The sequence below is a fragment of the Siphateles boraxobius genome, unplaced genomic scaffold (genome assembly GCF_051911475.1).
Source record: "Siphateles boraxobius isolate OS27281-9 unplaced genomic scaffold, OSU_SipBor_1 3, whole genome shotgun sequence".
NCBI classification, from domain to species: Eukaryota; Metazoa; Chordata; class Actinopteri; order Cypriniformes; family Leuciscidae; genus Siphateles; species Siphateles boraxobius.
Genome location: NW_027508919.1, coordinates 8560708 through 8584355, shown reverse-complemented (window position 1 = coordinate 8584355; position 23648 = coordinate 8560708). Strand labels below are relative to the sequence as shown.

The 23648-nt window shown below is 38.6% G+C and overlaps 1 protein-coding gene across 2 annotated transcripts; it reads left to right on the top strand.

Annotated features, from left to right (window-relative positions):
- Nucleotides 1-14907: 14907 nt before the first annotated feature.
- anxa5a (annexin A5a) lies at nucleotides 14908-21721 on the top strand. Of its 2 annotated transcripts, none has more exons than XM_077248079.1 (13): nucleotides 14908-14959; nucleotides 15128-15162; nucleotides 16653-16737; nucleotides 16919-17013; nucleotides 17452-17565; nucleotides 17681-17771; nucleotides 18200-18279; nucleotides 18780-18830; nucleotides 19345-19438; nucleotides 19531-19626; nucleotides 20039-20097; nucleotides 20302-20424; nucleotides 20599-21721. In XM_077248079.1, exons 2-13 carry the CDS (start codon nucleotides 15160-15162, stop codon nucleotides 20656-20658), a joined length of 951 nt encoding a protein of 316 aa, XP_077104194.1. In that variant the 5' UTR covers nucleotides 14908-14959; nucleotides 15128-15159; the 3' UTR covers nucleotides 20659-21721. The 2 variants fall into 2 exon arrangements, with proteins under 2 accessions (XP_077104194.1, XP_077104195.1); XM_077248080.1 differs by having other exon boundaries at nucleotides 14919-14959; nucleotides 15110-15162.
- Nucleotides 21722-23648: the final 1927 nt, after the last annotated feature.

Genomic DNA, 23648 nt, shown 5'->3' with positions numbered 1-23648 from the left:
TCCATAACTTTTAGTCGGCATGGTCTGGAGATGATATGATTCGATTTCGGTGAAAATCGGACGAATGGTCTAGGAGAAGTTCGAAAAAGAAGGTTTTGAAAGTAAATAAAGATGGCGGACAGGAAGTTCGTCCGAATACGTCAAACTTGGTATCTATGTTCTCGGCATGACCCAAGGAATCTATTAAGATCAGTGTCATTACAATAGGCATGTTTTTTCAAAACTTATTAGCATTTTTGGAAATATAATTTTAACTTTTGACCAACAGGTGGTGCTGTCTCGAAATTTTTTGAGTACCTTCAGGGGATGGTGCTGGTGGCAAATTCTGAGTTTCATAATGTTACAGTAATGCATTTGTTAAATATAGCATTTTACATCACAAAACTGTATTGAAGTCAATGGGATATTCATGTTTTGTTTTATTATAGCGCCACCAAGAGGCAAAATCTCACAATTTTTTTTCATGTGTCCTTGGAATGAGCCCATACATGTGTTTGCCAAATTTGGTGAAAATATCTCAATTCGCTTCAGAGTTTTAGACATTTATATGAAAAAAAGCATCAAAAATGACTGACACGTGACTTACTTTGATTTGATTTTACTACCCCTTACCATCAATATTTTGGCATTTGGGCACTTTAATATAGTTAACAAGCTACGGTTTCAAACTTCTGACGGTGGTTTCGTCTCGATCGGACTAACGGTTTTGAATATATCGGCAAATGTTTTTTAAGCGCTAAATCACAACGCTACACAAACCGTAATGCAAAACCTAGCATGTTTGGTATCTGTGGACCCGACTGTGGATTCATGAACCTAACGAGATGACTCCCGTGAAAATAAGTCAACCACAGCCAGAGTTATAAGCATTTGAAAAATAAAATGTACCACTAGGTGGCGCTGTTTCGAAACTTCTCAGGCTCCTTCAGGGCATCGTACTGATGACCCATACCGAGTTTTGTAACAATGCGTTCATGCTTTCAGAAAATACAGCATTTTCGCACATAATTCAAAATGGCCGATCTGGGAAAATTGGATATCAGTCGACTTCACATGACGCCCTGAATCTAACGAGACCACTTTTATGATTTTTGGACAAACCGTTCAGAAGTTATAAGCAAAAATAGCCATTTTCTGTATCTCCGGACCAGTAGGTGGCGCTGCGCCGAAACGCAGCATGTAGCCTCAGGTCATGCTTGTGATAACATGTACCAAGTTTGGTCTCAATACGATAAAGCGTTGCGGAGATACAGCCTTACGTCTGTTTTCACAAGCGCTACGTAAAATTAATTTGCGCGGTATTCGAGAACGGTTTGACAAATCAACTTGAATTCCATAACTTTTTGTCCCCACTGCCTGAAGATGATCTGGTGCGATTTTGGTGAAAATCGGACAAACCGTCTAGGACGAGTTTGAAAAAGTAGGTTTTTTGAACAATTAAAAATGGCGGCCATATTTTTATGACGGAAAATGACGTTATAGCGTGCAATCGAATCGTCATGAGCTCTGGAATCAGAGGAAAAAATAATTTTGTTGATAGGCCTTACGGTTCAAAAGTTATTAGCATAATAAAAGTAAAAATTTGGACAGGTGGTGGCGCTAGAGGCAATGAGTTAGAGACATCAAAATTGGTGTATTTAATGTTGGGACTGTCCTCTATTAGAATGTCAAACCAAAACAACTTTCCCGGAAACGGTTCTATGGGCTGCCATAGACGCCCAGTCGGAAGAATAATTCATTCATTCAGGCCTTTAGCGTCGAGAACGACGATTGGTATGGCGCTTCAGTCTTCTACTGTCGAGGAAGTCTTTGTACTGCTGGCAAGATCTTTTGACACCAGATCTTATGGAGGCGTGCCACATTGCTCGGTCACCAGCAAGCGTTTCCCAGTTTTCGCTTGGAAGGCCGAACGACTGAAGGTCACGCTTCAGGACATCCTTGTAGCGGAGCTTCGGCCGGCCGACTGGGCGAGGGGCATCAGCAATTTCGCCATACAAAATTGCTTTCGGTAACCGGTTTTCTTCCATGCGGTAAGTGTGGCCAGCCCAGCGTAAGCGACGGGTGCGCAACATAGTGTAGAGGTCTGTGCTCTTGGTCGTGGAAAGGATAACCGAATTTGGAACATGATCCTTCCAAGTTATGCATATAATTGAGCGCAGACAGCGAAAGTGAAAGGTGTTCAGATGATGTTCATGTCTGCGGTAGGTGCACCAAGTTTCACTGCCGTACAGGAGAGTGCTGAGAATACAGGCCTCGTAAACTTGGACTTTTAGGTGGAGAGACAGAGAATTGTTCTTCCATACTCTCTCGCTAAGCCTGCCGAAGGTTGTTGATGCTTTCCCAATTCGGATGTCCAATTCGCAGTCTAGACTGTTGGAGGTGTCGACTGTGGAACCCAGATAAGTGAACTTTGTAACGTTTGTCAGTACACTGTTGTTGATAGTGATTGCGGGTGAGAGCATAGCAGGTTGGGCAAAGACCACTGTTTTTCCCAGGCTGATCTTCAATCCAAACTCCTCAAAGCAACAGCAAAGGAGGAGCACATAGCCTGCAGCTCGGTCTCAGAATTGGCAAGGAAGGCGGCATCATCTGCATATAGGAGTTCCCGGATATGGACGCGGTTGATCTTTGTTTTTGCACGAAGTCTTGCCAGGTTGAAGAGATTGCCAGAGCTGCGTGTGTGAAGTAACACTCCAGATGGGACAGGGAAAGCTCGGCGCAAGACAGCGGAGAAGAATATACCAAAGAGAGTTGGAGCCAGAACGCAACCTTGCTTTACACCACAGAAAATTGGAAATTCCTTAGAACGAGAGCCCTCGAACTGTATTGTTGCCTTCATAAGAACATGAAATTCTTGTATGATTTTCAAGAGTTTGGGAGGACAGCCCAGTTGACGGAGGATGGTAAAGAGGCCAAACCTGCTGACATAGTCAAAGGCCTTTGTCAGATCGACAAAGACTGCATACAGGGGCCGACCTTGCTCAATGCATTTCTCTTGGATTTGACGAACTGAGAAAATCATGTCTATGGTTGATCGACCAGGACGGAAGCCGCATTGACTCTCCGGGAGTATCCTATTTGCAATAATCTGTACGCGTGGGAGGATGAGGCGGGCTAAGACCTTGCCAGGCTGGGAGAGAAGAGCTATGCCACGGTAGTTGTTGCAGTCGCAGCGATCCCCTTTGTTCTTATACAGAGTAACTATGTTAGCGTTACGTAATTCGTCTGGGATGGTGTCTTCATTCCAGCAAGTTGAAAAGAGGTGATGGAGTTCCACGGCAAGTGTGTTGCCACCACTTAAGAAGATTTCAGGTGGAAGCCCATCCCCACCAGGGGCTTTGTTGTTCTTCAGAAGGCTGATGGTTTTTATAACCTCATTGAGAGTGATGTTGTTATCAAGGTCGAGCATGATTGGGAGTTGTGGAACAGCAGATACTATAGCAGCTTCACTAGCTGTTACAGGCTCAGCATACAGTGAGCTGTAGTGTTCCACCCAGCGATTTAGCTGATCGTCAAGGTTTGTGAGTATTTCACCTGTTGAAGATCGTAGAGGGGAGGACTTCTTCACAGGAGGACCTAAAGCTTGCTTTAGCCCCTGGTACATACCACCAATATTACCAGTGGCGGAGCAATGTTCTACATGCCTGCAGATGCTTTCCCAGTAGAGGTGTTTTGCCTCCCGTGTTAGGCGCTGCACCTCTGAGCGGGTCTGTTTCCAATGAGCAATGGTATGAGGGGAGGAGTCTTGTTTGACGGCCAGTCGTGCCGCACGCTTATCCGCAAGAGATGGAAGGAGAGTGTCTGCATGACACCTAAACCAGTCGGGCTGTTTTCGGGTGCGTCTGCCGAAGCTGGAGAATGCGCAATCCGTAACTATGTTACGAAAGCGCAGCCAGGCCGATGTAGCATCCTGGGTGGGGGCGGACAGAACAAAATTGGCTTGCAGCGAAGCCTGAAATTGTTGGCAGTTTTCCTTTGACTTGGTTGCAAGGATGTCGAACGTCGGAGATGGCTTTGGACGAGACAATTGGATTCTCTTGGGTTTGAGTTTAATCTTGCAGCGCACAAGTGAATGATCTGTGTCACAGTCAGCAGATTGCATAGACCTGACATGAGTGAGGTCCTGAAGGTGGGTTTTTTGGATGATCACATGGTCAAGTCGATGCCAGCGTTTAGAGCGTGGGTGTTGCCATGTCATTTTGGACCATATTGAGCCTTCAAAAAAGGATGATGGAATGCACAGCTTATGTGAAGCGCAAAGCTCAAGGAGGCGCTGTCCATTGTCGTTCATTGAGCCCACACCATGTAGACCCAGCACGTCTGGCCAGGAGTTGGTGTTACTGCCCACACGAGCATTGAAATCGCCAAGGATGACTATGCGGTGGCCACGACTAATGTTGGAAAGAGTTTCACTCAGCAGGAGATAGAAAGAATCTTTCTGATCGTCTGGCGAAGTTAGGGTCGGGGCGTAGGTAGAAAGTAATGTCACTGGACCCGCGGTGGTGTGCAGTCGCAGTGACGACAGCCTGGGAGAGATGGAGATGGGAGTTTCAGTGAAACAGAGCAGCTTGTTGCAGATGGCAAAACCCACTCCATGCTTTGGTCTTTCATTGTCGGGATAGCCAGTCCAGTAAAACGTGAAGTTAGCTTCACGTACAGAGCCACTTCCAGTGAGCCACGTCTCGCTTAATGCTGCGATGTCCACCCTGAGTCGTAGAAGTTCCCTGTCTATAACAGCAGACTTCCGGGGATGGACTCCGTCAAGACAAGAAGTCACCCCGAGAGAACGGACATTCCAACATGCCAAACGCAGTTGGGAGGCAGTAGCAGGATGACGACCGGGACGCGCCTGCCTAGAACGCGAGCCCTGCCGAGCAACGACAGCACCCCTATTTGCAGGGGGCTCCCGAGTTGCCAGTCGCTGAGAGTTTTTTTCAGACAATTCCATCGTAGTTGCTTGAAACGTCAAACGCCGAGGCAAAAAGTTAGTGGATGAGTGCATGCCCAGAACAAAGCATCCACTTCTGGACCCAGCACTGCAAGCACCAGCGGAGCACAAATGTGCGACAGCTGGAGCAGTGATGGGTTGCCCCACAGTACCCGCTGACTGGGTGTTGATCCCTGACCGTTGATCGTGAGACGGTTCTTCCGCTCAGTTATCTGCCATGGGAGACCGGTAGCTGAAACCTTCGGCTGCGCTCGCACCATGACTGCCAACTCCTGCTGCCAAGATGGCATATTGCTATTTAACCCATAGGTGGGGTCTGGATTGGTGAGAGCCAGGGCATGTCCACACGCCGGTGGGCCATGAACTCAACACCTCTGGGGTTCCAGACTACTCCGAGATCCCTCATGCACTTAGCCTGGGGCCGCAAGGTACCCAGTTTGCCATGGTGCACCGCGTGGAGGTGGCATGAGAGTCTTGGCCAACGAGACGCTCTAACCATCAGTGAGTTGGACTTACAAAGCTGCCTCCCCTTCACTCTCAGGAGTATAGATGGCGATAGCTGCTGGAAGCGAGAGAGACAAAGCACCTGAGAGCCAAGCAGCTAGGCACTCTACGCAACTGCGCTGCGACACTACACGCTCGAAAGCCCTGTGTGAAAACACACCACACCATCTAATAATAATAATAATAATAATAATAATAATAATAATAATAATAATAAGAACCGGAACAGATACAATAGGTGCCTCAGCACCTTCGGTGCTTGGCCCCTAATGACATGTTAAGGCAAAAACAATTGGATTTTTTTTCATTTACCAATACATTTTTAGGTTTACTTTGTTTAAAGATGATTCTCAACTGCATGTGTTATGAAAGATATAACGGAATGAATTGATATAGGCTACCATTTTACTTGGCCATAAATGAATACCATTAATTCAGATTTAATGGTAGTGCCATTAAATACAATGTTTCTATACACTCTATCCAATCTGCATATTAATGTGTTCTTGGGGCAACATGCAATGAAAAAAAAAGTGTTATAAAGGAAGGAGGCTAATAAATGACAACATTTTCATAATAATATCTAATATTTAATTAGAATATAATTTCCGTATTCACTTGCCGTCTCTCCCAAAATGCCTGATACACATGATGCTGTCCTCTAAAGTGGACATCTATGAAATGTCTTATTTTGTAACAGAAAGTCATATTTTGATTAAAAAACACATAACCCTGAGATGTTGATACATGATAAACAGTTTGAAAATTAGTCAAATTTAAATGATAATTACAAAATATTATCATATTTCCATAAGAGTGCAAAATTTTATCACTAAATTAATGTCAGTCAATTTAAGGACAAAGGAGATGTTGTTGTCATTGTAAAACCTCCAAACAAAGGGTTGCTTAAAACGGTGACATGTAGCATGTTGTCAAGAGAAATTCACTAAAATATAATATCCACTACAGAGGCAAAAGTCTATGGGTTCCAGGACGATGTTTTATTCCTGAAGAATATTCATTAACTAATTAATTCACATGTTTTTATGCGCAGGCAACCTGTTACCCGTGTTTTTCCAACCTTATACCCTTGAAAGTGCACTGGAACTGCAGTCAAACCCGTGACTTCCCACCCGTGAACTCGTACTAGATCGATGTAGCGAAAAATCCCATCACATAGAGCCTCTTTCACCTAGATATCATCATATAGAGACTGTGTCTGTTCCCCGAATTTGGAAATCCAAAAAACGTCCAAACCGATCTATGGTTAAAAATGTAATTGATATTGAACAAATAAAAAATAGATATAATACAGATGAGCAAACGATAAAGCTTGGGTTGCTGAATATTCGATCCCTTACTTCAAAAGCGCTAGTTAAGGATATGATTTCAGATTATAACCTAGATGTGCTGTGTATGACAGAAACCTGGCTAAAACCAGACGATTACATTACTTTAAATGAGTCCACCCAGCAAGATTACTGTTATAAACATGAACCTCGCCTGAAAGGCAAAGGGGGAGGTGTTGCTGTAATTTATAGTAATATTTTCAAAACCACTAAAAAATCTAGTTTTAAATACTTCTTTTGAAGTGTTGGTGCTTAATGTAAAAATATATAATGTAAACGATAAATCAAGTATGAGAATTCTGCTGGCAACTGTATACAGGCCACCAGGGCACCATAAAGATTTTATCAAAGAATTTGCTGACTTTCTATCAGAATTAGTATTGACTGCAGATAAAGTCCTAATTGTTGGTGATTTTAATATACATGTAGATAATGGAAAAGATGCACTGGGATTGGCATTTAAAGACATTCTTAACTCTTTTGGAGTTGGACAACATGTGTCAGGACCTACTCATTGTCGTAATCATACTCTAGATCTAATATTATCACATGGAATCAATGTTGATGCTGTTGAAATTCTGCAGCAGAGCGACGACATCTCAGATCATTATCTAGTCTCATGTAAATTACATTTAGCCAAGGCTGCAAAGCCAACTCCGTGTTACAAGTATGTTAGACCTATCACTTCAGCCACTAAAGATTGCTTTATCAATAATCTTCCCAATCAGTTTCATCGTCTCAGCATCCCAGATAGCTTAGAAGAACTTGATATTGCAACAGAAACTTTTAACTCGCTCCTTTCCAGCACTTTAGACACAGTTGCTCCGTTTCGCTTAAAAAAGATTAAAGAAAATAGTCCAACGCCGTGGTACAACGAGTACACCATGGCCCTTAAGAGAGCAGCCAGAAAAATGGAGCGCAACTGGAAGAAAACAAAACTAGAGGTATTTCGGATTTCATGGAAGTAGAGCTCGATTGCTTACAGAGAGGCTTTAAAAGCTGCTAGATCTGCTTATTTTTCAACCCTATTAAAAGAAAATAAACATAATCCAAGGTATTTATTTGAAAAAGTGGCTACACTAACGAAAAAGAAAGCTTCAAGCCCAGAAGTTTCCAAGAAACACAGCAGTAATGACTTTATGAACTTCTTCACTTATAAGATTGATAATATTAGGGACAAAATTATAACTATGCAAACGTCTACTACAGCCTCGCATCAGGGAGTGCATTATAGTCTCCCTGAGGTAAAATTTTATTCATTTGTTGCCATAGGAGAGGAAGAATTTTGCAAACTCGTTAATTCATCTAAATCGACAACATGTATGTTAGACCCTATACCGACTAAACTACTGAAAGAGATGCTTCCAGAAGTCATAGATCCTCTTCTTAACATCATTAATTCGTCTTTGTCTCTAGGATACGTACCAAAAACCTTTAAGCTGGCTATGATTAAACCGCTTGTTAAAAAAACACAACTTGATCCTACAGAATTAGTCAATTACAGGCCGATCTCAAATCTACCTTTTCTGTCAAAGATACTAGAAAAGGCAGTATCCTCACAACTGTGTTCCTTTTTTGAAAGAAATGGTATCTGCGAGGATTTCCAGTCAGGATTTAGACCGCACCATAGCACTGAGACAGCTCTCATTAGAGTCACAAATGATTTGCTCTTATCATCCGATCGTGGTTGTATCTCTCTATTATTGTTACTTGATCTTAGTGCTGCATTTGACACCATTGACCACAACATTCTCTTAAATAGACTAGAAAACTATGTTGGCATTAGTGGAATGGCATTAGCATGGTTTAAATCATATTTATCTGACCGCTATCAGTTTGTAGCAGTAAATGAAGAGATGTCTTATTGATCACAAGTTCAGTATGGCGTACCACAAGGCTCAGTACTAGGACCGCTGCTGTTCACTCTGTACATGCTACCTTTAGGAGATATCATTAGGAAACATGGAATTAGCTGTCACTGTTATGCTGATGATACTCAGCTCTATATTTCTTCCAAACCTAATGAAACTCACCAATTCACAAAATTAGGGAATGCATAGTTGACATCAAAAATTGGATGACTAGTAATTTCCTACTACTAAATTCTGAAAAAACAGAGATTCTAATTATTGGATAAAAAACTTCCACACGTAATAACCTAGAATACCGTCTAACACTTGATGGCTGCTCTGTTAATTCTTCGTCGTCAGTTAGGAACCTGGGTGTGCTCTTTGATACCAATCTTTCATTTGAAATTCACGTGTCTAGTGTCTGTAAAACCGCATTTTTCCATCTTAAAAATATATCTAAATTACGTCATATCTCACTGACAAATGCGGAACAACTAGTTCATGCGTTCATGACATCAAGGCTAGATTATTGTAATGCTCTACTGGGTGGTTGCCCTGCACGGTTAATAAACAAACTAAAGCTAGTTCAAAACGCAGCCGCTAGAGTTCTTACCAGAAACAGGAAGTACGACCATATTAGCCCGGTTCTGTCAACACTGCATTGGCTCCCTATTAAACATTGTATAAATTTTAAAATATTGCTGATTACTTACAAAGCACTAAATGGTTTACCTCCCCAGTACTTGAGCGAGCTCTTAACGCATTATAGTCCTTCACGTCTATTGCGATCTCAAAGTTCTGGCCAGTTGATAATACCTAGAATATCTAAATCGACTGCTGGCGGTAGATCCTTTTCCTATTTAGCACCAAAACTTTGGAACAATCTTCCTAACATTGTCCGGGAAGCAGACACAGTCTGTCAGTTCAAAGCTAGACTAAAAACACATCTCTTTGACCTAGCATTCACATAACACTCTATAGACTTCTATAATTCAATATTAGGCTGCTTAGATTAGGTCAGCCGGAACTGGGAACACTTCCCTTAAATCCTGATGTACTTGTTACATCATAAGAAGAATGGCATCTACGCTAATTTTAGTGTCTTTGTTTATCCCGAGGTTTTCCCTCAGCCTGCCGGATCCAGGCCGTTTCAAGATCTGACAAAGGACTTTCGCCTGGACCTTATGACAATGCAGTGCTGAAGTGCCAACTAGCCTCTCCCTATGGAGGATCCCTATACCACTCTACAGATAAAGCGTTGTGAAATTATTCGGTTCGCGTACCTACCCAAAGTGATAAGATAAAATAAAATTCTGCATCAAAATTTATAGACAAGACAAGTAGTTTGTTTAGGCATGGTTTGTAAGGAATTACAAACCTGCGCACATATATTCAAACGCACATAACTATAGAATCAATTCTTAATGCGCATGTGAACGCCATCAGCGTCTATCACAGGTTCACGTTTAAAGTCTGTTTAGAGGGAACGGTGTCGTCTTAGCGGCCCTTAATTTAATAACAAATGATCATTTAGACGGAAGTGAATCAATCAAAACTAACTTTAGCTGGAAAAAACATTTTTCAAGAACCACTATAACCAAACCAATCTCTGTTACCTTAAATTATATGTTTATCTCTGTAAAGCTGCTTTGAAACAATCTACATTGTTCACATGTACAATGTGAACAATCTCTTCGTTTCAGAGTCACACTCAGGACCTTCGGGTCCAAATGGGCCGGAGGGGTGGGATTCATATTTATTAAAAGAAAATCATCATTTTTTTTTTTACTTGTTTTTTATAATATTTTTTCTTTTCTTTTTTGGTGTTTTGAGATAATTTTATGATTTATAATTAATATTTATGCAATAAATATGACCCATTTTCCCCCAATTTCCCCCCCATTGAATATAATAGAAAATTATCAAAAAAAAAAAAAATATATATATACTGTATATATATTTTTTTAAAGCTGTATTTCATTTTAGAGTCAAGCCTAGACCTCATGAAAGCAATTTTTGAAATGAGATGGATGCCATCTGGTGGACAAACTGAGCATTTTAAAAATGAAAAACACATATGAAATCTGAATTTTTTAGTTTGTTTATGTATAAAAGTGTGTGTGTGTGTGTGTGTGTGTGTGTGTGTGTGTGTGTGTGTGTGTGTGTGTGTGTGTGTGTGTGTGTGAGTGTGTGTGTGTGTGTGTGTGTGTGTGTGTGTGTGTGTGTGTGTGTGTGTGTGTGTGTGTGTGTGTGTGTGTGTGTGTGTGTGGATGTGTCTGTTTTGCACTCTTGATGTTTTATAGATTCACCCCTTCACTGTTGTGTGCTTTTTTTCTGGATCGTGGCTGATTTGTATATTGTACGCAAAAAAAACTCGGTATTTTCACATTTTTGCCAATTTCCCATTCATTTCCTATGCCGGGTCCATTTGGGCCGAAGGTCCTGAGTGTGACAATTTTTTTTTACAACCACTTAGATTATTCAAATCCTGTCCCCAACTTTTTTGGATGTTCATACACCAAGTACCAAAAAAGTCACCAAATTTCAGACCATTCCGATGAAGCTATGATTTAAAAATATATTTATTTAAATGCGTCGGGTCCATTTGGACCGAAGGACCCTTAAAAGCGCTGTATAAATGAGGATGACTTGACTAGCTACTCCCAGTTACGAGCTCTGACGTCACTGAGCCCGCGAAACCATACAAAACAACAATGGCAGCCCCCCCTCCCTCCTTACACGGTGAGAAAACACTTTAGGACATTATAACGTTTTAGTCAAATTAATAATAATATAATAATGATAATAATACACACGATTATGTATTACAATTGTATGTGTCTCTGAAACAATAAGTAGGCCTATATAACGTTATTGCGCTCAGGTAGTTTGACGTGACTGGCCCGGAACGCTACAAAGTCGTGAGTCGTGGTTTGAAGTCGTGATTTACGTGCTCAAAAACCTGCCTGGAACGCACCCTTAGTTTTAATTTTATGTAGTTTGTTATTGAGTATGCATGTTTTGTGGATACAGCCCAAAAAAAAACTATGAGGAAGAACTCAGCCGAAAAACCAGTCTGACTGTGGGTTGGGAGACCAGTAACCATTTTAGGCTGGTTTAAGCATATAGATCCTTTTTTAAAAGCAAAACACATACATTTGTTTTCCTATGATGGGGATTTTCCATTGACTTCTGTTGTTTTGACTATTCATATTTTATTTGTTTTATTTATGACCTATAAACTCAATCAAATCTTTCTGCATTTTTACATTTCCATCCGTTGTTGCACCATATAGGTGATTTTAGGAACATTTGATCATCACAATATAGTTATCACACACACACACACACACACACACACACACACACACACACACACACACACACACACACACACACACACACACACACACACAATGGATGAAGGGAGTGGATGTGACTCAACAACAGCAGGAGGGGGTGCAGCTGCAGAGAGGACTTCAAGCATCGTTCTCATATTGCACAACACCAAAGAGACAAAGCATGCTTCCTTGTGGATTATAAATTGATTTGACAGCGGGACATCAAGAACCTATCATGGATGAATCTTGCAAACCAAGTTTCATATAACCTGGCTTCATCAGAGGATTCCCTGAAGTGCTGCAGTAGTTTTATGCAATTTTATTGCAACTGATGCCTTCCCCAAGGAGGTTCCTGGTGGCGTCCACATCCTTGCCTCTTATAGCGGGATGGGGCTGGAACCTAAGTGTGTATGTGGGGCTCTTCACAGTCCTGCTGGTTCTGATGGGACTTCTTCTGTGGATGCTGATGAAACAGCTCGGGAACTCTGTAGGCAAAAGCACCCTTCAGCCACATCTGGGTTCCTGCAGACGTCAAGTGTTCTGAGGAAGAAACGTTGGATAAAGATTCAGCTCTGATTTCTGAAACAGCTGGACAATTAAAGATGTGACTGAAAATACAGTGCATGAGAGTGATGAAAGAATGCAAAACAGTATTGAGGACTTTTAAAGCTTCGCAAAGGAAATGTGAGATGTATTTACTGACTTTCATCTATTGCATATGCAGATGCTTTATATGTTCCAGCACACACAATTGTGAAGCGCAAATTTTCTCTAAGGATTCATATCCAAAATATCAAATTGTTATTCTGACATCAGGTCTTTGTAACGCAGATACACAAAGATGTATTTAATATGTAGAGTTTTAATAAAATTAATTCAATTTATATTAGAACACAAATATATTCACTCACAAAATTACACACACGCATTTAAAAAATAAAAAAGATTAATTGAAAAGTTAGTCAATATTTCTGCTAATATTTTCAGGGTAAGAATAGATTTTTTCCCCCTACTGTTTGTCCTTGGCATGAAGAGGGTAATTTATGAACGAAAGAGTGAAATCAATTATGTTGCATATTAAGAAAATGTCTTGAATGAAAAACGACTTTCCATGACGCAATCCTAAATTCCTTTAGGAATTGCTAATTACTAGGGACCTGTCGCACTCAATACTGTTCAAGCATAATGTTTGTGTTACAAAATATTCGGATAGCTTTGTAAAAGCAATGCGGCACATTTTTACATCCTTTTCCCGTGTGTTTTTGCATATCTTGTGGTCCTTTATTGTTGTTTCTTTGGCAGACTGAGTGAGGTGGATAAAGTTATTAAACAGTGATGGAGACGGAGAAAATAATATGTCTCTCAAAATGTTAAATGTTGTTAAATCAAAATAAAAGCTAACCAAGTTTAACTAACTGACAATGTTCACACCTCGGCTGCACACGGATGAAAGATTTAAGTAGCTACTGTCTAAACATGCATTTGCATATGGTTGCATGGATCAATCATAAGACAGCACTCAGAGTGATATTTTAATGTTCTAATCAGTGGTCTAGTAAAACATCTTCATCCATGAAGTCAACTCTGTTGCTTTTATTTCACCGTTCACAGGGCAAGGCACGTGTGTTTATGTGCGTGAGGCAAGTGAGAAAATTAAATTCACACCACACTGCGTATGTACTTGAGCAGTTTAAACACACACAAACAGCAGGTTTCTTCTATTTGATGAGTGATATTTATATACGGTATGATTGTACTTAAGTGCACTTCTGCCACTGACGCATTAGTAATGGTCTAATAATTATATAAATATGAATGTTCCTGGCTTGCTTGGATTGCCAACAATCCGTTTTGCAGCAATGAGCATGATTTATTAAATTACTTCAACACAGCAAAAATACTTTGCTGTGTTGAAGTGATGTACTATAAATAAAATAAGCATCTCATTAAAAGTCACTGGCAAAAGCATAATTCTTTAAGGAAGGCACTGGCAATAATACTATATTGCCCATCATTCACTGTTCGGAGAGGGCTGTTCAGTGCTCTGGTTATTACATCTGTCACAGCCTGAAAATGCTATAATGAATAATATTCAAACTATTGATTAAGTTCAAATCCAAGAAAAGACATGAAGAAAATACACACATCATCTGAACTTCATCTAAAGAAAACAATGATAATATCCTTAGTCCACACACAAACAACAATTTCAGCTTATAAAGTTGTCAAAATTTGCTATATGTAGGCTATACAATTTTGTCAAAGTACGCAAAAAACTTAAAATAGTATTTATATCAGCTATATTGCATCATTATTTTGATAATTATTTTATTAAATAACCATTTTGAGAGCTCTTATCCGAGACAAGAGCTATTTTATTTAAAAAGTGTAATTCCACCGCAGAATGATATTACATGTACACTGTTAAAAATACAAGAAATTTGTTAACAGTGTAGAATACACAATTCAAGATGTGATGGAAATTACATTGTTGTGAAAATGGCCATGACTTTCAGAAAAATTACATAGGCCTAATTATTCAGTGATGCATAAAGACCTACATGCTGTTTAAATTCAATAATGAGAGTGTGAAAACTGTAGTATTTAAGCGTATATGTTTTCTGAAAACCAAGGCAAGGAAGTGCAAGAAGTGCGCATGTGGACGTTTTTAGTTTTGGTGTAAAACAGTTTAAAACTGTAACCTCGTCATCTCTATGACTATTTAGCCTATACTTATTTTGACCAGTAAAATTTTATAGCGTTTTATCAACTAAATACTAAAAACCATAAAGTTAGACACGTATAAAGAATATGAAGCCCACAGCGTCTTACACTGTTCTCCACGTCAGTCATTAAGATTGACAGCTGGTTTTGTGGGCGTGTCCTACATCCAGCTAAAACTCCCTCACTGATGCGCCAGAAGTCTGACCTGACCTCTCGCGCACAGGTGACAGAATACATCAACAGGTACGTTCGCTGTCCTGAATAGATAACGTACTGTAATTTATGTTATTTATGTAGCATCTTACAGTCGTGTAGCTATTGAACTGTGGATAATTTCAGTGTAATTTCACTTTAGTTTCCGAATTGGTCTGATAAAGATAACGTTTCCTATAGCCTACGCTTTCTTTTCAGAACTTCACATTGTGCTTCCTGTACCTGCACAAATGGTAAGTGATGAGTTGCATTTGTGTCATTTTGCGTTTGTATTAAGATTAACATTTTAAATGATTTAGATAGGCTACATGAGTTTTATCAGGCTCATTTTAGGACTTGGTCTTGTGTTGGTTTGCGGGTTTAAATCTGGTCTTAACTCTGGTCTTATTATATGTTTGTTATAGTTTTATCGGTTGAAAATTAAGTAGCCTATACAAAAACAAGTTATATAATGACTGTGATAATCATTATAGTGTCATCAAAATATAGAAAAAAATGTGAAATGTGGTTGTTTTTCACGTACATTAGTCCCCATAAATAAGGATACATGAGTTAAGTTATTAGATCCATGTCGGATTGGATGGTGATGGATGATTGGATTACAGCAGATGAGACCTGTATGAGGAAACCCACTGAATAGGTCACTGTGGCTTTATCATTCCACTCCTGCCAGAACCAAGTAAATCCCTATATACTATAGTACATAGACATGGATTAGCAATGCTTGGGGTGGCATATTGATATCGTGTGTTGTTTCTTAAAACTTTAATGCTATGACACAGGCAGTTTTACAAGATGAAATGATCTTAAGACATAATCCTACGTGTGCTTTCTTAGCACGTCATTATAGAAACCATGGGAGCAAAGAAAGATTAAAGCTACTGCTTTTGGTATCGAATTGGACTGAAGGTCTCTGGGTTAACTGATCCCCAACCTTCCACCTGAACTTGAACCCCAAACCCAAACCCTATACCTTCACCACAGCACTATCATTAACCTGAGCCATAGTCCTGGTCTATCTTTAATCAGTTGTGGATGGATTACAGACACTCTGTGTGTATATGTTGTTTACAGAGCTTTTAAATGGCTGCCAGAAAGATTACAACCACAATGCTAACAAGAACTGTGGATTTGGTTGCTTCCAGCCTTTCAATCTAGAGACTGAGAGCACATTTATTGCAAACAGTTTACAGAATTATTGGTTCATATCACTTGTTTGCTATTTGGTTGATATTCAATATTTCCACAGGATAATAATGAACGACATGAGGCATTGCATGCAGGTTTAATAATGAGGTTGATGTTTCTCATATTCTCAAACACCTGCGCTGGCTAATCCATTCAGAACTGACCCGCTCCAGATTATGAATTATGTAGCTTAATTATTTTTGTTTGACATTTTCCTATTTAGCCACAGTAATAATAACAAAACCCTGCAAATACCAGACCTGACTTTCTGCTTTTGTTTCAATATAAAAAATATTTATAAATAATATTTTTAAACTTTAAAAACTTGCTGTCTTTTCAGCTGGGGCTGCAAATAATTTATGATACTCAGAATATTGTTGATTATTCTAATAATATTTGTAGTTAACCTGACACATTATGCAGTTTAGTTGTGAAGAACAGAATGACGCCAATCTCCATTAATATTATATTCTGGTATTATAAATTTTTTTTTTTTTTTTGGAATACATTCATTTTGGTTTTGTATTGTGTGCAGGCAACCCGAGGCAGTGTGAAACCCTTTGTGAACTTCAATGCAAAGCATGATGCAGATGTTTTGCGCAAGGCCATGAAAGGAATTGGTGAGTTAAAAAAATCCCGACCTTTAAGACACTAGAGAGTTCACCATTTTTTTGATATAGGTGGTTTTTCCTGATGATTTTGAATGGTCAGCGGACAGAAGTAAACCATCTTAAGCTCACACCTACACAATATCTCACTCTTGTCCTCTTGTCTAAGCTGGTGTGGATGCTTTGTTTTCAGGCACTGATGAAGATACCATCCTCATGTTACTAGCAGCTCGCAGCAATGACCAGCGACAGGAAATAAAAGCAGCCTATAAGAAAGCTTATGGCAAGGTGAGTGAGTGTATTACATTATTATCTTATGCCAGACCAGAAATAAGACATTTTCTGAATCTAATTATGTGTCTTTTAACTCTATATATTTGTATACATAAATTATACATTCGGAAAGTGGGTTTAAAATGATAACACAATAGAAATGCTGTTCAAAATTAAGACAACATGTATTCAAACATGATTGTTGTTTAATTCAATTGCTTAGGAACACTGTTGTGCATCAATAGCAGTACATCTAGATTACTTTTTTCTTTTTGTCCGTCGTATTGCACACACCCATTTATTGATGTTGATATAATTCAGTGCTGACATGAACATCTAAAGCGGTTAAAATGCTAATGAGCTTCGCATCATCAGTTTAATGGGCATTATATTTTCTTCTGTTTCATGGTTCATGTTCTCTCTTTATTTCTCTCATGTTTTCCCTTTCTACAGGATCTAGGGAAAGACTTAAAATCTGAGCTTGGAGGGAAGCTTGAGGATCTCATTGTGGCCCTCATGGCTCCACCCGCAATATATGATGCAAATGAACTCCATAAGGCCATCAAGGTAACGTCAACATTTTCATCATCTATTGGATATAATTGAGATTAGAAAAAGAAAAAAAGAAAGAATAATTATTTTTATTCTTGATTATCTTTTTATTGTTTTTATTTTCTTACAGGGAGTAGGTACTGAGGACCAAGTTTTAATTGAGATTCTGGCATCCAGGACGTGTGATGAGATAAAAGATATCAGCAAAGCTTACAAGAAAGGTAATATTCATTGTGCAGGCACAGGTTTAGGCTGAATTTTAAATATCTCACCATTGCAAGGTTGATGCATGACCACGCTCATTTATATTTAGTTTGGACACTCAAAATAATTAATTTAAAATGTTAATGATCAATCTTTTGGTAAATGTCCATTGTAAGCTGTGGGTTTCCTTTCCCCAAAGATGCCTTATTGTCTGTATTGCAAACAAACAGGCAACCAAACAAACAAATATGGAGGACAGTAAGGTGAGGGAATGCACGAAACCCATCTGATCTGATGATATTTGAGAGGACTTGATCATAATTACTGCAGGGCATCACTGTTACAACTGATCGCTTCCAATTAGACTCAGTTCAGACCAATAAGCAGCAATTGTTGAGATAAGTGTGAACTGTCAATAGGCCCTGTCTCATGTGTCTTGACCTAGAACATGGAGCCAAGCTGGAAAAAGATATAATGGGTGATACGTCAGGACATTACCAGAGGTTGCTGGTGATCCTTGTACAGGTAAAAAAAACCCCAATGGGTTCTCAGTTTAAAAGGAAATTGAGTAGAGAGGCTAATGTTAAGTGTTAAGCAGTGGGATGGTACGTTCTCTAGACAGAATATATATAATAATTTCTATTATTTCCAATCAATATATCATTATCAAGAGCCTATATAAAATTACTTATATTGTGATAAATGATTTTGGTCATCGTATTGAATAGGATCAGAGATAAGAGGGGAAGATACTAAAAAAGGTAAAGAAATGAACCGAGCAGCGGAAGCTTGGAATGATAACATGAGCACCTGAGAAGTCATCCTTAAGTAATTAAAACAGCTCTTGAGTTAATGTTGTGGAGAAGATTAAATGGTTCTCAGGGGTAAAGTGTAGGTAATTCAATATCAGAGTTTAACAGGTTAGGGGAAATTCCACACCCCGTCCCAGCATCAGTGGTGGTGGAGGAGGGCTGATGTTTCTCTGATGTTCTCTCACCTTGCTTATGTTTCTTTTCCTATAACAGGCAAACAGGGATGAGGGAGTGGATGAGAGCAGAGTGGAAAAAGATGCCAAGGTAAAGTTCAAAACAGTCACAAAAATGACAATTCTGTAATTTACTATACCCCGTGTCATTCCAAACCTGTATGACAAAATAAAGAAAATACATTTTCATTTTTGGGAGACACAATTTTGTGATTTACTCACTCTCACAGGCAGAATATCTAAGCTTCTGTTTCCTTTCAAAGTGGATGGTGATTTATATAGTCAAGCTCCAAAAAATGACAAAGAAGCACCATAAAAGTAGCCCATATGACTTATTCACTATATTTCAAGTCTTCTGAAACCATACTAGCTTTTATGGTGCTTTTGTATCGCTTTTATTATACTGAACACATGCTTGGACTTTGTGCCTAGCAACTTTTGTGTTTCCCAAAATTAAGTTTTGAATCTAATGTTATAAATTGTGCCCAATGGTATTCGATGAATCATTAGAGTTGCGTATGCATGTTGATGTAAAAAAGACGTAACCAGATCCTCAGGTTTAAGTTGCGAACCTTAGAAGTGTTTGTTTGTTGATCGTATTTCAGGAGCTGTTTGCTGCCGGAGAGGAGAAATTCGGCACGGACGAGGACAAATTCATCAACATACTTGGCAATAGGAGTGCAGAACACCTGAGAAAAGGTGCGCGTTTGTATATGTGTGTTCAAAGCCTTTTGATGCATTCAGAATGGCCTTGAAGGGCCATCCTAATGGCTTTGGTGTTCTTGTTTCAGTGTTTGATGCCTACAAAAAAATTGCCGGCTGTGACATTGAAGAGAGCTTAAAAGATGAGTGCACTGGGAACCTGGAAGCACTGCTGCTGGCTGTGGGTATGAAAATTCCTGCAGTTTGGCAATACGTATAGGATTAAGATAACCTTAATTTGCTATTTGGATGGACTGAACATAACTCTACATCTTAACTTACATCTGGTAAAACAAATTTAATTGCTAGAATAAAAAGGCAAACTATGATGATCAAAAGATCCAAGAAAATTAAAAGGAAAGTATTTTATAATTAAGTTGTCAAAGTTGACTTTTTTATTGATAATGTTGCTCTTTATGAAGGGGATTCATTTGGAGACAGACTAATAAAGGTGATTTTATGGTCACTATTAACTGTAGTTGCATAACAAGAGCTGCATAGCTAAAAACAGCATACAGGTTAAGAACAACATGTGGGTGAGTAAAACCCTTTTAGCTGAAATTTAAAACTGATTTTTTCCTCTCTCTCTCCATTCAGTTAAGTGTGCAAAAAGCGTGCCTGCTTATTTTGCTGAAACCGTTCGAGAGTCAATGCGGGTATGGTGAAGGCTTATTTCTCATCAATTTCCCCCCTCTGACAATCATGAATTGGATCATTTGCTACTCATTTTGGATTATTAAACGCTGCCACTTCAAGTGGAAAAATAAAAACAACTTGTGGGCTGCTTAGTAAATGAATGTGTTGATGTGAATAATAATGAAACAGCAGATTTCACACATTATTGGTTTATTTATTTACAGCGTGCTGGCACTGATGATGAGACTCTCATAAGAATCATGGTGTCAAGGAGTGAGCGAGATATGCTGGACATCAGAGCGATATACAAGAAGAAGTATGGAGAATCCCTTTACAGCACCATAAAGGCAAGTTTTGTACACACACACACACACACACACACACACACACACACACACACACACACACACACACACACACACACACACACACACACACACACACACACACACACACACACACACACATATTCTCTCTCTCAGACAGAGAAATCTTAGCATGAGTTTTGTACATATTTTTAGGAAGACACTGACGGAGATTACCAGAAGGCCCTGCTCTACCTGTGTGGTGGTAATGATTAGAAATAGTTCATATTTTGTGCTTATTCATGTCAAGTCCTTATCCGATCTTTCTCGTGTACATTTTCTCATTTGTGTTTATCTTTAAATATATGTTTTATGGTTTGAGAATAAGTAGTGTCAGTAATGGAGAATAGAAGGTTATTTGATGGCTTTGATGTGATGTTTGGTGTATTGATTCTTTAACAGAATTTGGTTGTTTAGCTTGAATCATTGTTTCAAAATAGAGACTATGAAAATAAAATGGAATCGACTGTATTAATGTTTTTTAAATTCTTATGTAGTTCCTCATTTTGTTTCACTTGTTTAAAATAATACTTTTTAAATCAAATAATTGTCAGTAGATGGCAGTATTGTTTTTCAAATTCTTTCAGGTTTACTCAGCCTATTTTGACCTATCAAGTGCAGTTTTTCTTCTTAATAAAAGCGCTTGAGATGATTTCCTCGTAGATGCATGTTAACGTTGTAAAATAATTTCTACTCAGGCTTAAATGCATTTACAGTACTTAATTCACACATTAAAAACTGCAGAAGTGATTCTGATAAGTAAGGGAGTTAAAACTCGACAAGATAATATTTCAATAAATGCTCCTTCAACGAGAACACAAAAAGTCCCATTTATCTATTTATTACAATGACAAAGTCCCTGACAACAATTATGTGACAAGCAGATCCTGAAACATAAACTACTGTTCAAAAGTTTGGTGTCAGTAAGGTTTATTCAGCAATATCTTCCAAACAAATGCTGCTCTTGGGAATTTTCTATTAATCAATGAATCCTGATAAAAGTTATTGCAGTTTCCACAAAAAAATTAAGCAGCAAAACTGTTTATAATTATAAGAAATGTTTCTTGAGCAGCAAATCAGCATATTATTATGATTTATGAAGGATCATGTGACTGAAGACTGGAGTAATGATGTTGAAAATTGGACATTACAGGAATAAACTACATTTTAAAATGTATTCAAACAAAAGCATACAAAAACAAAGTTATTTTAAATTGAAATAATATTTCACAATATGACTGTATTTTATTTTTGATCAAATAAATGCAGCCTTTCTGAGCACAAGATGCTTATTTCAAAAACAAAACTTTTTAACAGTATAGTGTAAATGACAGAAAACTCACACAGTTCCTACAAAACGTTATAACTTATATAGTAAATTGATAAAATTGATATGTGTATATCCATGCCCCACCTGTATATATTATACGTGGGTGAATTATATGCTAGTGAACACTTTTGTTTCATACTGTAATCTCAACACAAAGTATGATCTATAGATTTGACTTATTTCTCCAAATTACATTTTCAAATGCTAAACTATTTTGCCTCATAGATTATCACTGGCACCTGATTTTACTGTTAAATATTATGTGCTTCCTCAGATATTATTTCACTTCAGCAAAGACCGAAAACTTCCATACACAACCTGATAATAAAAAGGATTCTTTAAGTATTGGTAGAAGATGGAATTATAAAGTTATGGTGCCTGTTATTAAATGTTTGTTGGCAGTGTAATCACAATCTTTCCATGATCTAAATCTAATGATTTTACTTGTTTTCCCAAATATTACACTTGTTGACTCTAAACTGAAATACATGAATTGCAGTATGAGCTACAAAGATGTTGAGACTCTTATAAGATCACATTGTTTTATTATGTTTGGTATGTGGATTGTGTGTGTGTGCAGATAACAAGCTCTAAATCGCTTTACTAAATCCCAACACTGGTACTCTCAGCACAAAGCCCTTAATTTCTCAGGAGGACTCCTCTATTTCCAAGATGGAATTTATTAAGGTCATTATTTTAGCCAATCAGAGTCCAGAATGTTAGGGTGTGAGATCAGGCCACCTCAGTCCACATGGAAACCATTCATGAAGCCCCACCCCACAGGAGTCACCAGGAAGTAAAGGATCCCCTTGAGAGCGAACATGAGAGCAGTGTTTGAATTAATCACAGTGGGAGATGAAAGCATGAAGAATATTAAGTGACAATTTGGCATCACACACACAAGTAAACACCACACCTTCATTAATCGATGAAAAGATAAATATTTGATAGTCTGTTCTATTAAACATGTCATTGTTTCAAAGAGCTGAAATCTAAACAATGGTCATTCTTTTATTACAAAATGTCACGCAACACAGTATTTATCTGGGAACCTTATGAGCAAATTAATTCTTCATGTGAATACCTGTTGAAAGCTGATCCTTGGGAAAAATAATGCGGTTTTTGGCGCAGTCATATTCCACTAGATTTTCCCGATGCTGTTTTCAGTTTAGTAATCACAGTTCAATGAGTTCAGAAATGTTCCTTATTGATGCTTTCTTTAAATGACACGATGTAAAAGTCAGCAAACAGCGATGTTGTTTTTGGAAAGGAGAGGCCACAACATATGTGTGTGTGTTTAATGTCATAACCATAGGCTGTTATGGCTACCAGAAACCCACAAGATGCTAAAATCAGTTTTGTGTGCTTGAGCGTTTTGGTTCATGACTAACCAACGTATTGTAGAAAGAGCCGCATCCTAGAATATGTTTATTTCTTAAAGTTCAAAACAGTAATTTACTGCTTTCATAGAACATATTCAAATTCTTCATGATTCAGAGAATTTTTGTCATTCGTAAGAAACAGTAAAACTGTAAAAGCAAATTGTAATACAACATCAAAATGAAACATTTCCAATTGCAATAAAGGTATGCCGAATGGGTGGTGATGGCGCAATGGATAAGACACATGCCTTTAGTGTGAGAGACCCGGGTTAGAATCACTGCGAGACACCGATGTGTCCCTGAGCAAAACACTTAACCTCTAGTTGCTCCAGAGGCGTGTGACTTCTGAAATATAGCAATTGTAAGTCGCTTTGGATAAAAGTGTCAGCTAAATGAATAAATGTAAATGAGGTGGTTAAAAAAAGAAGCACAGATTGAGTTTGTTATTATTGATTAAGTAATTTTTACATTTCTCCAGCTCTAAACATGGAGTT

Excerpts from the sequence above, each read along its gene's own strand:
- anxa5a (XM_077248079.1), top strand. Across the intron at positions 17,566-17,680 it reads AACTCCATAAGGCCATCAAG|GGAGTAGGTACTGAGGACCA; the intron begins GTAACGTCAACA and ends ATTTTCTTACAG. Across the intron at positions 17,772-18,199 it reads CAGCAAAGCTTACAAGAAAG|AACATGGAGCCAAGCTGGAA; the intron begins GTAATATTCATT and ends GTCTTGACCTAG.